The sequence below is a fragment of the Grammomys surdaster genome, unplaced genomic scaffold (genome assembly GCF_004785775.1).
Source record: "Grammomys surdaster isolate TR1022 unplaced genomic scaffold, NIH_TR_1.0 141, whole genome shotgun sequence".
Classification (NCBI taxonomy): domain Eukaryota; kingdom Metazoa; phylum Chordata; class Mammalia; order Rodentia; family Muridae; genus Grammomys; species Grammomys surdaster.
Genome location: NW_021604599.1, coordinates 4,112,981 through 4,128,827, shown reverse-complemented (window position 1 = coordinate 4,128,827; position 15,847 = coordinate 4,112,981). Strand labels below are relative to the sequence as shown.

General features: G+C 40.7%; 1 protein-coding gene across 1 annotated transcript in view; it reads right to left on the bottom strand.

The window, feature by feature from the left end:
- Positions 1-15,847, bottom strand: part of Glis3 (GLIS family zinc finger 3) — a 398,320-nt gene that overhangs the window by 268,101 nt on the left and 114,372 nt on the right. The window contains exon 2 of the mRNA XM_028764109.1: positions 6,885-7,092. Coding sequence (XP_028619942.1) covers positions 6,885-7,092 — 208 coding nt within the window. The remainder of the gene's footprint in view (positions 1-6,884; positions 7,093-15,847) is intronic.

The following is a 15,847-nucleotide window of genomic DNA, read 5'->3' as shown; positions in this document are numbered from 1 at the left end:
TTAATAGAACAAAGCTATGATACATAAAGGCGTAATAACTGGAGAACTGCATTTGGGATCACTCCTCAGGCCTTGGGGGGCTAACCACACTTGTTAGATGGGTTTCCCATGAGCTCTTATCCTTGTATCGAAGCAGCTTCAGGCCGAGAACAGGTCATCCATTTGCAGTGGTTCATTTTTGCAATTCCTTCCCTGTCCTTACCCTTTACAAAAAAAGCTAAATATGTCACAATTCATTGTTTGCATATAAAAGTGGTTCATTGTGGTAACTCTAGCCCCTTGAAAATTCATATTGCTTTCCAAGGACATTATTGCCTTTAAAAAAAACCAGTAAAATTAAAGCTATATCCCTGGGACAGAACATTCATCCCCCTCAAAAGGGTCAACATGTAGACACATAAGAAAGGTACCAGATGCCAACCCAGAAGCATCAGCTAGCTGAGAAGTTTGGCTTATTGGCATGCATCTGTGGCTGGCTTTCTAGAATGCTTTATTTAAATAAATTAATCACCCAAACTTCTTATATTAATGTGTTAGTTCTCTAGATGAACCCATTTACTGTCCCCAGCTATTAAATGTCAAGCTGTTGTAAAGGAAGGAGGAAGCTTCAATTCATCTGTCCCCTTCTCAGCTTCACAAAATGGAAACCAGGAACACTATTTTCTGCCAAGCCTGGGATACTGTGAAGAAAGCATCTAGGCTCTGAAAGGCACAGTGTAAGGTAGTAGCTAACACTAGCGACCTGAAGCTGCCGTTGGGTATGGGATGTTTACCAATGACGAACACAGCAGGAACCTGTGTCCAACCACCCTTGACATAGATATGTCTCTTGCTTCACTCACACCCTTACACTTGGGCTGAAGTCCTTCTGCAAGCTCCAAAGCGGCCTCTGAACAGTTTGGATTTTAATTCCCCATGGACACATCTCAATTATTTTCTGAGCATACCTACAGCATGTGGCTCTTCCTACAGAGCTCAGCAGAAAGCTCTGGCGGCTAAGATGTCAAGAGCCTTTTGACCCTATCTCCTGGGAGAGTCAGGAAATACATTTGGGCATTAGATACATCAGTGGAGATGCAATAGACAAAGCAGACACAAATGACTCTGCTTTTCACCCACGTCGAGGAACTATGGGGCGTCAGAACACTCACAGAGTTCATGGTGGTGGCCACTTTAGACCATTTCAGACTTTTAAGCAGTAACTACCAGCCAAAGTAGCTTGTTCAAATGTATGTACTTTGCTGAAGAAATTACATTATTTGGCTCAGAGGCAGCCTAGAGAAACATGGTCATTTTTCCAATCATGAAAGGCAAATCTCATTTCTCTGAAACTATGCTGAACATTGCTTAATTTATAGCACAGCATAACTCTGTGTGGACATGTTGCTTAGCTTCTTCAGCATCTCAGATTTCCATGACAGTTGTCATATATTTTCAGAAAGCAAACTGAATGGTCTACTTAAAAATCAATGGTGTGAACACAGAACTAGCTCATGCCCCTCCCTACCCGACACCTCAGATATGTTACAGGAACAAGACCTCCAACAAATGGCAGTCACTCCCTACGTCTCTCAAGCGCTGTAGGAGACCCAATCGTTCAAAGTCCTACCCTCCAAGAGCTACCTGTAGTAAGTGTCTGCTTTGCAAAGCGTCTCTGCCACCTGCACCACACTTTGAAGCAACTGTGAGGATCTTCCTGAGGAAGTGTCAAGCCCTTTCAATAAAAAGGATGATTTTTTTATCTCCCCAGTACCTCAGAGTGTGAAGTACAAACTGAGCACTCCAACATTTCCTGATGAAACAAGTACATAAGGAAGAGCCAGGCTTGAGGACGCAAGCCTGAGATCCCATCCTGGGATTCCAAAGGCTGAAGCTAGACAATCATGACTTCAAGGCCAACCTAGACTACATAGGAGGATGTTATCTCAAAGAACAGAATCAATAAATAAAATAAAAACAATGATCTCGGTAGCTGACAAACCACTATTTACAAAGCTCACAGAGTATTTTTATATATTAACTGACTAAATACACAGTATGAGAAAAATTAACTAGACTCTTAAAATATTTTCATAAAAGGAAAATGCCTAAAGATCTGTGAGTTTCCTTCTGTGACAGTAAAGAAGTGATGAAGGTCCTTAGCAAAGTACAAATGGGAGTGAGTAACTGGCAGAGACCTGGCTGGCTCGCATTTCCACACCATGTAGCTCATATGTGGTCCACAGTGTTCAGCTTGATTGAAAGACTTGGTAAAACAGGCTTGAAAGCACACAAGCTAGGACTGAATCACAAATTGTCTGTTTTTCTGCGACAGTACGGGAAATGAGCGTGAAGGTTGCCAAGGATTCTAGCCTGTAACCCCTGCTGCTATACACACCAGGCCTGTGGAAGAGAAAGTGACAAAGAACTCAGAAAGCTGTGTCACCACACTGAGAGCAATCTCCAAGTCCATATGTTCATCTGATCCTAAAGACATTATTTCTGGTGACTGGTTTATTTGGAACTGTATGTAAAAGGCAAGATGATAAATCTCAAACCAAATGAAAGCAAAGTGAAAAACTCAGAAACTATCAGGAAAAATAAGCTCTCACGAAGCTGAGAGAGGTGAGGTATGCTGACCACGTTAAGCCATTTTGTTCTAAAGACTTGAAAGAAGTTTTAACTAATAACATGGATTTCCTTGAAGTGATGCTCGTGAGGAAAAACGCAGGAACATATACAAAGTATGTATATAACTAAATCTGTATAATATATAATATATGACATATATGTGTCATAAACCCACAGAATCTGAGAAAGAAAATCAGTCCTAAGCTACCAGAAAATGCCACCTATGTACCCTAGCACAACTTCCATAAGAATTAGTGCAGCTTATAAACACAGAAATGCTTTATAAGATCTCAGAGTGACAGGGAGCCTAGAGTCCGTTCTTGGTCCTCTTCTTGGATTTTCTCTGAGCTTTGTGGTCCTACTATAAACAACAAAAGAAGGCAACTATCACCAGCAATGTGCAATTCAGACTATGAAAAGACAAACTCGGAGTATCTGGATCTACACTGGCATCACTAGGTTAAGTGATGGCTGACCTTTGAAATGACAAGCTATAAAACTGACACTGGGAAAATCAATTAGTCTTTCTAAGTCTTGGGTCCACTATACCTTCCATAGGGATGATGCATGCTAGGACTGTGAATATCCAGCCGTAAGTTCAAATTCACAATGCACATGGACACACTAGCTAGCAATGTATCTACAAAGCCCACAGAAGCAGCATCCCACCGCCTTTACTGATTAGGTCTGCTAGGCTGACATATTTAACAATTGTATGAAGTTGTCATTTTGGCATCCCAGCCTTGTCATTTAGGAGCATACATACAATGGCTTTCACAGCAGGTGTGAGTGATACCTAAATTGACAGTGGCTCCTGACTCTTCAACAGAATACAATATTTGTTTAGCACTGTGGTGGGCTAATGAGAAATGACTGGTAAGTTAATAACAGCAGATACAGAGCATCAAAGCAGGATTCTCACCATCGATTAAAGAGAACACAAATTAAAGATGGGGTGTGTTCTGAGAGCAGCATCCCAGAGGAAAACACATTCAAATCAAGCAAAGAAAGAAAGAAAGAAAGAGAGGGAGAGGGAGGGAGGGAGGGAGGGAGGGAGGATCTCAGAAAAACTTTTCAATGTTATCAATGATGAAGATATATCGCTTAAGATAATTACACAATTATCTCAAATGTGTAAGATGTACAGAAATAACTAAACATATGCTCCTTTCTGAGACCACTGTTGAGCTCACACATGGGTTGGCCTTCTCTGCAGTGCTACCTGAAAATCCCTACTAACAGCCTCAAAGCTGCTGCTAATAGCTATTCGTTTAAATCGGCAAATATTAACTCCTAATCACTAGATATGAATAAAAGATTTGCAGGTTAATCCAATGAAATATTATTTTTAATACTAAAATAAAAGATAGAGTGCAAGCTGTCAAGGACGGAAAATCATGCAATAGTCCTACCCAGTGCCACAGGTGGTGATGCCTGTGAACCGTGATCAGCATGCAAATCGTAACCAACAGCGATCTTAATGGACTGAAGTCCTACTCAACTAGAGGGAAATGATATCCAGCACTGTAAAGCTAGCCAAGAATGCAAGCCTAGCGAGGTCACAGATCCTAGAGGAGAACTGACCCACCGAAGCCACTTTTCCTAAACCAACGTAACTCCTAAGTACATTCTAAGCACTTGTCCTAACACCCACAGGTAGGTGCAGTTTTTACTCTTCATCAAAGAGGCTTCATTTCATAGCAAGTGAACACCATTACAGAATACCACTAGTCAAAATGAAGAGAACACCTACTATGGGGTGTCCAACTGCCACTGACGCATCCATATGACAACCACTATCCCCTCAAGCAAAAGGAGATGAAAGGCTTTAATAGCAGACGAGAAATAACATGTCTTCTAGATATGGCAGGAAAGCTACACTCATGAAATCACAACCAAGTAGCAGCTTGAGCACGACATGAACAAGGCTAACATCAGTAGACGTGCCAGCATGAATGGAGGACACGTCGCAGGGCCACCACCCTACATGAAGAACTACGGACAATTAAAGACTGCTAAGAGAGAGAATTAGTCTCTACGAAGGATGAACCCTCTAAATCCTTATTCAATGCCACGTGGTCAGAATATTCATAAAAGCAACACTAAAGATACTCGGCAGGCTGCACTTAGTAATTATTCGCTTGTATGTATTCAACAATAATATCTAAAAATAAGAAGCCATGAATTTGAAAGAGACAGGTTGGAGAGAGGATAGGAAAGAGAGAAATAATATAATTATATTTTCATTTTTAAAAATCTTAAAAAAAGAAAGAACTAAATACCTAGCAATAAAGGATTGGTAAAAATCCATCTTATTTCTGTACTTGCTTTGTAAAATGGAATTTGCGGTGGAAAGAAACCATGATATGAAGCTGGAGAAGATGTCTTTAAAAAGAGCTAAAACTATATATTTAGGGAAACGTTTAAAAACAAAGCCTGTGTATTATAAAGTCAACTTGATGGCCAGGAAGGACATTGCCTGGGGGCATGTGTTCACACGTCCTTGAAGGGTGTTTATCAGGTTTCCACTCAAGATAACCTCAGAGTAATGGGCAAGCATTTCTCAGACTGAATGGTTCACAGCCTGTTGGCCCCCAGCTACCTGCAGAAGACACTAGTGCAGGAAATGCTCAGCTGGTAAGCTCAGCATCTTCTCTTTAGTGTGAAACTGTATAACGCCTTCAGGTTGCACTGTTGCCCTTAAGCTTCCGTTCACCTGATGAACACACAACAAATGTAACGATCACGTAAAATACGCAGCATTTCCCAACTGCTACAAGTGGGGAACCTTCACTTCACCAAGCTGTTTCTCAACTCCTGTTTCTTTGCCCATCCTGGAAAAAAAAATTTTTTTTTCCCAGAGAATGGCTCACGGAATAGTCAAATCACTTGTCAATGCACCGTCAGGATGTTGTCTTTTAATGATAGAATATTATGCTAAGGAATCAGATGTGCCAGGAAACAGCAAGATAATGACCCCTCTGGCCTTACCATGAAAGGGACTAAGTGAGGCACCTGGCCTGAGCAGCCCGAAGCATCAGTTTCTCCACTAATTATGACTGCCTTCCAGGCATGGGCTGGACTTGCCACAGACAGGAAGCTGAAGGCTTCCAGTGACACCCACCAATGAGCAGTTAATTTTACATGCAGCACTCAGCAGGGCTGAGGAGCCCCTTGAGGCACGATCATCAATGGGAATGTGACAGCACTTGCCATCACTAAAGTCTCAGGTAGAAAACAAGCCTCTATCCCATAAAAAAAAAAAAAACAGAGTATAAATAAATGATCTTGGAGCCATGATTTTAGAGTCTCAACTTTGGAGGCTGGAAGGAGACCCAGATATAGAAGAGAAGGAAAGAAAAAAAGAAGAAATAGGGTCTCAGGACCATAAGGCATCTTAGCTGGTTACTGCTTGCAAAGACGGAGGCAATCAATTCCTTTGAAAGATCCATCACCTCAGAACTGCTACTCACAGGCAAAAAGTCTGCATTGTGTTTTCCCAAGAAACTTCCAAAAGATGAAATAGTACATAAACTTCAAAGAAAAAGACCTTAAATGCTATACTGTAGATCATGATTAAGTCACTCCCCACCACACACACCAACCCTGAAAAAGATAAAATTTTGCCTGGGGAGGAGTGATTTTTTTTCTATTTAACTTTTTTCTATTTAATTTTTCTGGATGGAAAGGACACAAGGTATTACTGCACTTCTTCTGCTACCTAATCAAATATTTAACTAAAGGCTTATGTAAGCATGAAAATATGTCTTCCCAACACACATTAGGACTCATGATTTTTATCACTATTCTGTCCACTAAACTGTTTCTTTATGCACACAGTAGGTATTTACTGCATGTTTGAGTAGATGAGTGGACAGGTGGGTTGACCAACTGACAGCTTGTAAGCCAGCCCCAAGACTGAAATGCACACCCTGAAAACCAGATGAGCACAGAGCATCTCAGCTGGCCACAATATGACTTGCTTTGCAAGGAAGTGACAAATTTACAAACTAGGCTTCAGTTCCTGAGCCCCCTCCCTCGAAATATCTCATGACCAGATAGCAGCTATTAAACCATTCCTCCCGATGAACAGGTCAGGAATAGCAAATACTTGCTTTTTAGATTCATTTTCCTACAAAGCTAAAACTAAAAATGGTGCTTCGGTATGAGTGAGTGGGTGAGTGATTACATTCATGTTCAGGAAGGGAGGGGACAACACTCCTGGGGGATGATTAAACCATAAGGAAAGAGGGGAAAAAAACATAAGTTGAGACCTGGTATCTGAAGGAGGTCTATTCAGGTTGGCTGCATTCACTGCCCTCGGTAAGCTAGGACTGATCTGCTTGCATGCTGTGGAGACCTGGCTTGCTGGAGGTGAAATGGGTCCCAGTCGCTGAACCATCATGGGACTGCTGGTGACCACTAGATTGTTGCAGCTGCCTTTTCCAATGGACTTGCACTGAGGCCCAAAGCCAAGAGCCCCTAAAAACAAATGAATCAGGTTAGCTTTTATGTCCCTTACATCAGCAATCAGTACATACACACATTTATATCAGGGCTCACTTTTAGAGATAGCCCTTGGACCTTCTCTTTTTATAAATACATAATTTTTACACCAGGTTTCATGTAGCCTAGGCTAACTTACCACTTATTATGTAGCCAAAGCTAACCTCCCAAGTGCTGTGTTACAGAGTATCTCTTTAATATTGATTACACCAAAAGCAAATGATTCCAATGCAAAAGCTGTAATGCTACAGCAAAAAGCTTCTGATAATCACCACTCATAAAAAATGAGGTTAAATTTCAATGTGTAGAATTGAGAATCATTTGTTGAAAATGATGTTTAAAGTCAGACTTCATAGTATCCTTAACTGAAGGATGAAGGTGATCAGTAGGAATTATCTTTATCAAATCAGTTTTTTTTCCTTGAGTAGCTAATATTTTGAATTTAGTAATTTAACAGCAAATAAAGTCAATACATCTAGGGGTAGGCATTTAGCTGGACTATCTGACTGTAAAACTGTACAGCTCAAAATCCTCTTTAAATGAGAATTAAGGTCAGGCTATATCCATCCCTTCACGCTCAAGTTTTCCTCTTCATCCCAGTACATTGCCATTGGACATACAACATTTTTTTAAAAACAAAAATTCAAGATGAGTAATCTCTAAAACACTCACTTAGAAAGGTAAATGAGTTTAACCTATTTTTGTTTTCATTGCTTATAATATTCTAATGTTGAAAACTGATACATACTTAAAGGAGAAAGAAAAAAGGCATATTTAATGACACATGAATCTGTGTCATTAAAGTTTGAAGCAAAGAAGAACTGGCTAACGCTGCCGTGACTCATCTATTAAAAATAGCACTAAAAGTTTAGTCATTCCAGACATTCCTTTCTCATGGATGCACTTTTTCACACATGTCTGTCAATTACCTGTTCGAGTCTCAGTGACTTATACTCTGTTCCCATATCTAACAAAAAAATAAGATAAAATTCTCCCTAGGTTATCTGACTTTGTCATGGCTCTACTTGGGAACCAAAGTAAGTAGAATTTGTCACTATAACTTTCTTTAGCTCTAGAAAGCAAAATTTACAACTTTGTTTTTTTTTTTAACCAAATCAAACCATAACAGCCAAAGGCTCTGTTATCTAACATCAATCTTGGTTACATTTCCTTCTAAGAGCCCTAGAGACAGAGCAGACCTGGGAGCTATGGGTGTATCATCATAAATGAAGTCACACCTCAACTATACTAGTGGGGTCACAGCCTGCTAGGTGGCAGGAGCCTTGCTTCACTCCAGCCCTGTGGAGCTAAAATCCAGGTACACATGACTTGCCTAAGGCCACACAGGGAATTAACATCTGCTGAAATTCAGACTCCTTGACGTGTTTCCACAGCACCCTCATGGTTTAGTTTGGTACTTTAGGTGCTCTCTTGAACATTTTTCAAGATCACTGGCCCCTAAAGAAATTTCTTAGACTTTATTCAAATGTACAAGTTCATGTCTCTCTTCCTCATGTAGCAGATTTCGGTATCATCCTCTTGTGTCTTCCCAGACCTGTTGGAAGATACTCCATCTTTATGGTTCATTTGCCAATGGACATCAAGGCTTTGTCTTCACACCAAAAGTGTGAATATGATTTTTTTAGGTAATAATCATAAACTGAATATCTCTGAAAATTCTTAACCATGTACATTTGCATATACTCTCCTTTTTCCATTGAAAAAGGCAAAGTAGTGGTGCATAGCCTAACCCAGGATGTAATAACCTGAGTTACCTCAGCTTCCATTACATAGATGTTTCCATTAAAAGCAGCATCAGGTGCCACGCACTCAGTCAAATAAAATACCATAAACCCATATAATAAATTGTCACTTTATGCCTGTTTCATCCTTAGTAAAACTATTAACATTTAAATGCCTCTAAAACAAAGACGTTAGTCACTCTCTCAGTACACATAAAAATACAACGTACGAACAAAGCATATTAATACCTATTTTGTCAAATCTAAAATCCTGTGTGCATGCATGCGTGTGTATGACAAATATAAACAACCAGATAAATTTCTGTATGGTGTCATTACTTCAGAGGTATGATGAAAATATGTATTACCCTAGGATTAGCAACTGCCAGATGCTTTGCTTTAACCTTTTCTCACAATCGTATCTGTCTAGTGAGCACCTCTCTGTTTTCAAGGTTTCAACCCAAAGAGCTTAGCCCTCCTTCCATCCCACTGTCTGGGCAGATCCTAGTGAATTGTCCTGTCAGACTGCAGCAAGCGAATCTATTACATTCCCACTATCCTTTCATTTTTGTTCTTCTATTCGTATTAGAAATGAAGCCCTTGTTTAAAGTATCTCTGCTTCCTTAGGACACAACTGCTCTAAAACTGTAAAGCCACGACAATTAAAAGTGGTTACAACGAATATTAAATATTATCCAACTATTTCTATAGAAGCCTTCCTAACTGTCTTTTATGAAACACAGGACCATTTAAAAAAAATCCAAACTGAGTCAGTCTTCTGATGCTTCTCCACAGTGCAGCTGACTAAGCTGAATGGAAGGTGACGCTGGTGAGAAGAACAACTATACATCTGTTCTTCTGGTCCAGAACGTTGTGCTGACCAAGTCTTCCCCGAATCTCTAGCCCAGACTCTTACATCCACACTGTTTTGTAGTTCTGTAATCAAGACACACCAATCTTTCCCTGCCCAGTTTCCTCATCAGTGTGTACCATTCTGCTCCCCTACTCCCAAACACATGGACCAATTTAAACATCCTCTAGCCACAGAAAAGTGACGGCTTGTGGTGCTGACGAGTGATTTTCTCAGAAACTTGCAATATGTATATGCAGCCATGAGAATGTTCTAAAAAAATGACACCAACTATCTCACAAATGGGAGTAAACAGTAAGGTACTAAGAGTCACTATTAACAAAGCACTGAAGTCTAAAATTTTTGCAGAATACCAAACATAATAATCAGAAGCAAGCTACTCCAGAGCAGGAGTGTGACCCCTGTGGGAAGCGTGTCTGGGATCAGGGCTCTCTGTGTGAGCTGGGCAAATTACTGAATATTTGTAGTCAGAGTTCCTATCTGACCGTTGACCAAACAGAAAATCATCGATGCTGCCTCATTATGGCTTTGCACCTAGCATGGACATATGAAGGACTCAGCAACATGGCAGGCACGATGGATGGCAGCAGCCACTGTCACAGACGGCAGTGCTGTGTCTGTCCTTGCTCCTCTGTCCTACTTTATTAAAGAAGAAAACTTCTTCATAGTTCTTTGCACAAAACAAGATAGTAAACGATGTTTAACTCTCTGCCTAATTCCAATGTTCTTTCTGTTTTGAGCCTAGAGCCAATTTTTTTTTTAAACCAGGTGTCATCACAGATAAAAATTTGCAACTGGCCAAGTTTGAATGTTCCCTGGCTTGTTGTTCAGTAAAAACAACCATACAGCTTTTCTGACTACCAGATGTGCCAACTACTTGGGCACTGGTATTCTTTTTGAAATATCGCTTATTTTTAGAGACAACATGGTGTGTGTTTAAAAATGTGTTTACTGCTCAAATAAAGATTGGAGAGGATGGCATTCTGAGTACTACACAGGTTCCAGCCAAGATCACTGTGTGCTAGTGGATAGACATAAGCAGTTAGGAAATGCAACCTATTACTGGTCTTAAGTACAACCTAATCAACCTTGGCTTCCAGGTTGCATCTTTCCTAGCTGCTTATGTCTATGCAGTGGTTCTCTTAAAACTCACACTGATACCGAGGATAACAGAAATGTACTACAGATGAGAGGGCTGATCTAACATGATGAAAGCTTTGCTGTTCTTAATCAGTAATCAGCTGGCACTTACAGAAAGCTAACCATGAGCCAGGCATCAATGCAGACAGCGGTGAAAAGATGGGCAAAGTTCCTCACTGAGGACACTGCCTGGTTCTTTTTATAAAATAGGTAATTCCTGCCTCTAAGTGGATCATGTGATAGCTTTTATCAGGTGTGAGTCACCATCCTCTGCACCTGTGCTGTTGTGCCTGATCCCCCGTCTCTATGCATTTCCCTGAGAAGACTGCTCAAGGAGAAATCCAAACTTAGGTGGTAGGCTGCCAAGTGTGTCTCCTTGTTCCTGTTTTGATCCTTGTTCCTGTTTTTATTCCTGTTCCTGTTTGTATTCCTGTTTTGTGGGGAGTTTAAAAGGGAGCTATGCAGTTGAAAATATAGCATTTGGTTCTCTACCAGATGACTCCTTGTCTTTCTTTCTCTCACCCTCAGCCCTCCATCGATCCAAGGAACTCAGTCAGCTATGCTGGCGTAGCTGACAATCAGGCAAAAAAAAATGATTAGGAAAGATCAGCTTGTAAATGGTTCATCCCTATGCACACACATATTAGTATTGGATAAATTCACATCCTGCCCCCTATCCTAATTGGCTATGAGGTACTAGGCAGAGTCCTTAGTATGTCACTGCCCTAGTAACTTCTTCAAAAGATATAAAGAGACATGTTACCTAAAGCATGGGATTGTTCTAATGACAACTGATTAATATATCACCACATTTATAATAAAACACCAATAATACACACCACATTTAAGCATCTGGGTTCTCTATGCAACATCTTACTCTGAGACATTAAAGACCTAAATAAAAGATTATAGATATATGAAAATAATCCCAATTTTCTCATTTTTTTCACCTAACACATGAATTGAAGATTTTGTTCATATCAATTTTAAGACATTAAGAATAAGTCATAGATTTTGATATTTTAATCCGTTAATGTATAGTCATAAAAATTCAAGGCATTCAGCAAGGGTGCAATACTAGTGAAGAAAATACTATGCTCACATATTACCAAAAATACATGTAGAGCTTTCTAATCCACGATCATGTCATATAAAGAAAGATTCTGAGCCACACTCCAGGGGTTCTCAGGAATAGTTTAGTAAATCATTGGATACCAGAGCACTGAAGGTTGATGAAAAAGTTGAAAGGCGAAAAGAAGAAAAGAAGGGAGTGGCTAACATCAGCAGAGTCAAGAGCACACATTTGCATCCCAGCCCCTCCACCCACTAGCTTTATAATCTCCCCACATTACTTAAGCATTCTGTGTCTCCGTTTCCTGATTCTAAAATGAGTTGAATGCCAGCAGAACTGTACAGCTGTTAAGAGGGCTGAAAGAGCTAATACGTGTGATATATTTAGTGTGTGGCACTTACTAAATGCTTTGAGAAAGTTAACTGAATTAGGAGCTGGGAGAGAGCTCAGTGGTGAAGTGCCTGTCTTACAAACAAGAGGGCCTGAGTTCAATCACTGGAACCCATGTGGAAAATGCCAAGCCCTACTGTACTTCAGAACTGAACATGAGCAGATCCCCAGGGATGACTGGGCAGCCATTTTAACATACTCAGGAACTTCCAGACCAGCCAAAGACCTTTTCTCATAAAAACAAAACAAAACAAAAACAATTAGTTGATGGAGTGTGACCAAACAACACCCCAAGCTGTCTTCTGATTCCATACTCACTCATGTCCATAGACATAAATAAACACACAGCCCCACAGATTAGCTGCTATTAAAGAAGTCCCCTTACTTTTCGGCTCCCACCCATAGGCAGGAAGCTATGTGTAATCAGTGCCCACCTGAAAAGGAAAAATTAAGTTTTCTCCAATGGAGTCGCACTGGGTAAAATAACCACGCTTTAAGGCAGGCCCCATGCCCAGGAGTAGTTGGCCAACACAAAACAGATTCAATATGATTTTTTAGACTTTTTGGTTTCTTGGTTTTGTGGAGTTTTTCTTTGGGGAGGGGACTTGTGTGTGTTTCCTGTTTGTGTTTTAGAGAGAGAAGGGGCATGAAGTAAGGGTGCAGAGAGGAAATGGGGGCAGAGAAAGCATGACCAGGATGTTGTATAAAGCTATTCTTCAATAAAAAATAAGAAAGAGAAAACAAGGAAGAGAGGGAGAGAGTATGGCAGACACATCTCCAGTACCATTTTATATTAGTTCTAGAATTTCTCTTCCATTGAGTACTCAGGGACTAACGCTCATACCTCAAAGTGCATGGGTGACACACACAGACAGACACAGGCAGAGACAGACACAGAGACAGAAAGACAGACAGACAGACAGACACACACACACACACACACACAGTAGACCAGTCCCTCCCTGAATAGCCTCCAGTTTTACACCACTCTTTACTCACTTCTCCCATACATCCTCTCTGCTCACTGCTTAGGAAAGGATCTGACTATCTCAGACTAGGATGCTAATCACAAGTGAACTACCTCAAGTGCATTTTACAACAAAACAATAGTATGGAAATAACAAAGGAAAGTTTAAAAATCCCCCAGATCCGAAAAAGAAAGTATTTTCAAAAATCCGGAAGAAAAAGATCAGAAGTGTTATCTTCAGCATTTATTTATTTATTCATTCACTGTATGTGCATGTGTGCAGCTGTATGCATGCGTGTAAGTGTGCATGCCATGTGCTCATGTGGAAACCAGAAGACAACCTGTGAGAGTTAAGTTCTCTTTGTTCCTTCTGGGGACTCTAACTCAGGCATGACATCAAGAGAGTGACACCAGCTGCTGAATCATCTCACGGGCCCCAGAGATAGTATTTTCCTAAACTTCTCAATAGACATTTCACTGTACAAAGTAAGTTTTTACAAGTCTAGTCCCTCCTTTGTTCCTGGTGATCACAAAACTGAGGCAGAGCTGAAAGCCAATCTAGGTCATTCAGTAGTAAACGTTTTGCAACTCTGATGCTGAAAATTTTACCAGTCTAGTAACAAGCACTTAAATACTCCTGCATGGCATAGTTTCCTTAAATCAATCCAGAAAGAAACCCAATATTAAAAAAGAACTCCTTTAAAGACTTTCGGGTTTTGTCTTTAAATACTGGATGCTTTGCATGTGAGTTCCCCCCACATGCTTGCAGTACCTACAAAGGCCAGAAGAGGGCTCGAATCCCATGGAACTGAACCATGGTTGGTTATTAGCCATCATGTACATGCTGTGCTCAGAATCAGAACCCAGGTCCTCTGGAAGAGCAGCCAGTGCTCTTAACTACTGAAGTATCTCTTCAGCCTCTAAATAAAAGATCACTTTCAAAAGCAAGCAAATCCCAGATGCTACGGAAATGTTTTGAGTGAACACGGGAGGAGGTGGCTATCCTCTCCTGCCCCCCTAGAGATGCTTAGCAGGTCAGTGCTGCAGTTCTTCTACAAGGTAGCAGAACCTCTTGCTAACACCTCGTTTTCTATGAAAGGAACTGCCCAGGTTTTCTCTAATGTAGAACCAAGACTAAATAGGAAAGAATGCCTCAAGAAACTGTTCTTGCTGTCCCCTAGGGATAAAACTAGAAAGACAGAGATGTGCACAGAAGGCAAACCTTACCAGGTAGGTATATAGCCATTAGGTTGTCCCAGACAGAGTGGGCAAGACAGCCTGATTCTGAGGCCCAGACATAAAGAGCACTGGGCTATTACTCAAAACTCTGCCCTTACAACCTGTTCTCCACCAACACAAGAGAATAACCTGACAAGGAAGAAATATTCTATATACTGTGACAACCCCCCCATAGCTTCCAAACTATGTTTAGGATTATAACATGTGCATTCTTAGCCCTTGGATTTATTAACTTAATATGCATCAAAGCATTGCCTACATTGTGCTAGGGACATCTTGTCAGGATCACATTTATTTACATTTCAAGTTTAAAATAATAAGCATTAAAGTCAAATAATGTAAAAGCACATAAAAACCATGGTATTTCCATGTCTGCCCAGTTGTAGCCATGTCCTTTGAAGACATACAACTCGAACAGCCAAATGTGTATCCTTCCACATATTTACGTTCTACAAACATGAATATGCATGTTCTAATTCTAAAAGCAATATGATTTATCATACATTGCCCCCATCTGTTCTTAAGAGAAACCATGAGAGTATAGCTATTTTAATAAAGTCTCAAAGCAAATGCAGAAATAAATCTACCTTTATCCCACAAATTCCTGCCTTAAAATGAAACATGGGTGTTCATCCATAATGCAGTGTGTAGCTTGGGGCAAGGCACTGTATCATGCCAGTCCTTTCTTTTCTCTCCAGTGGGGTAAGCAGGAGGGATCTGAGAGAATTCTGGAAAGTGCATCCCTTTCACCTGAGATGGATGAACTGGCTTCTTTCTCCGAGGGGCCCCATGAAAAACCAGAGTGGCCACAGGATCCAGGCCATCAGCCCCACAGTACCTTCACTCACAGTCCTTCTAAGAACAAGAAACAAGGAGCTCCTGCCTAGCAGATATCCTCGGCTTTCTGTGGAGTATCTGAACAAATCTGCAATGCCTCCCTGCTGAAACACAGCACTGACCATGAAGTGACTGCATACGAGTGTACGCAGTATGGCGCCAGGAGATGCAGAGAGGCCGGAGGAATGGCTAGAAATGCCAAAGAATGGAGATGGGAATGAAAGCATTAGCAAGTGCTCAGAACTGCACACGACCTATGCGAGATAAGACACAAGGGGTACAGTAGCCTGTCATCTCGGAGCTGGAAATCTGCAGACATCAAACAGACTCACCTACGAACCATCAGATAAGGTTAATGCACTGTGCAGGACTGAATATGAAGCTAAATTACAGACAGGAGTTCAAAGCAGAAGCTACTATGTTATAGAGAACTCCCTGACGGAGATTAACCTAGAGATATTTCTCAAAGTTCT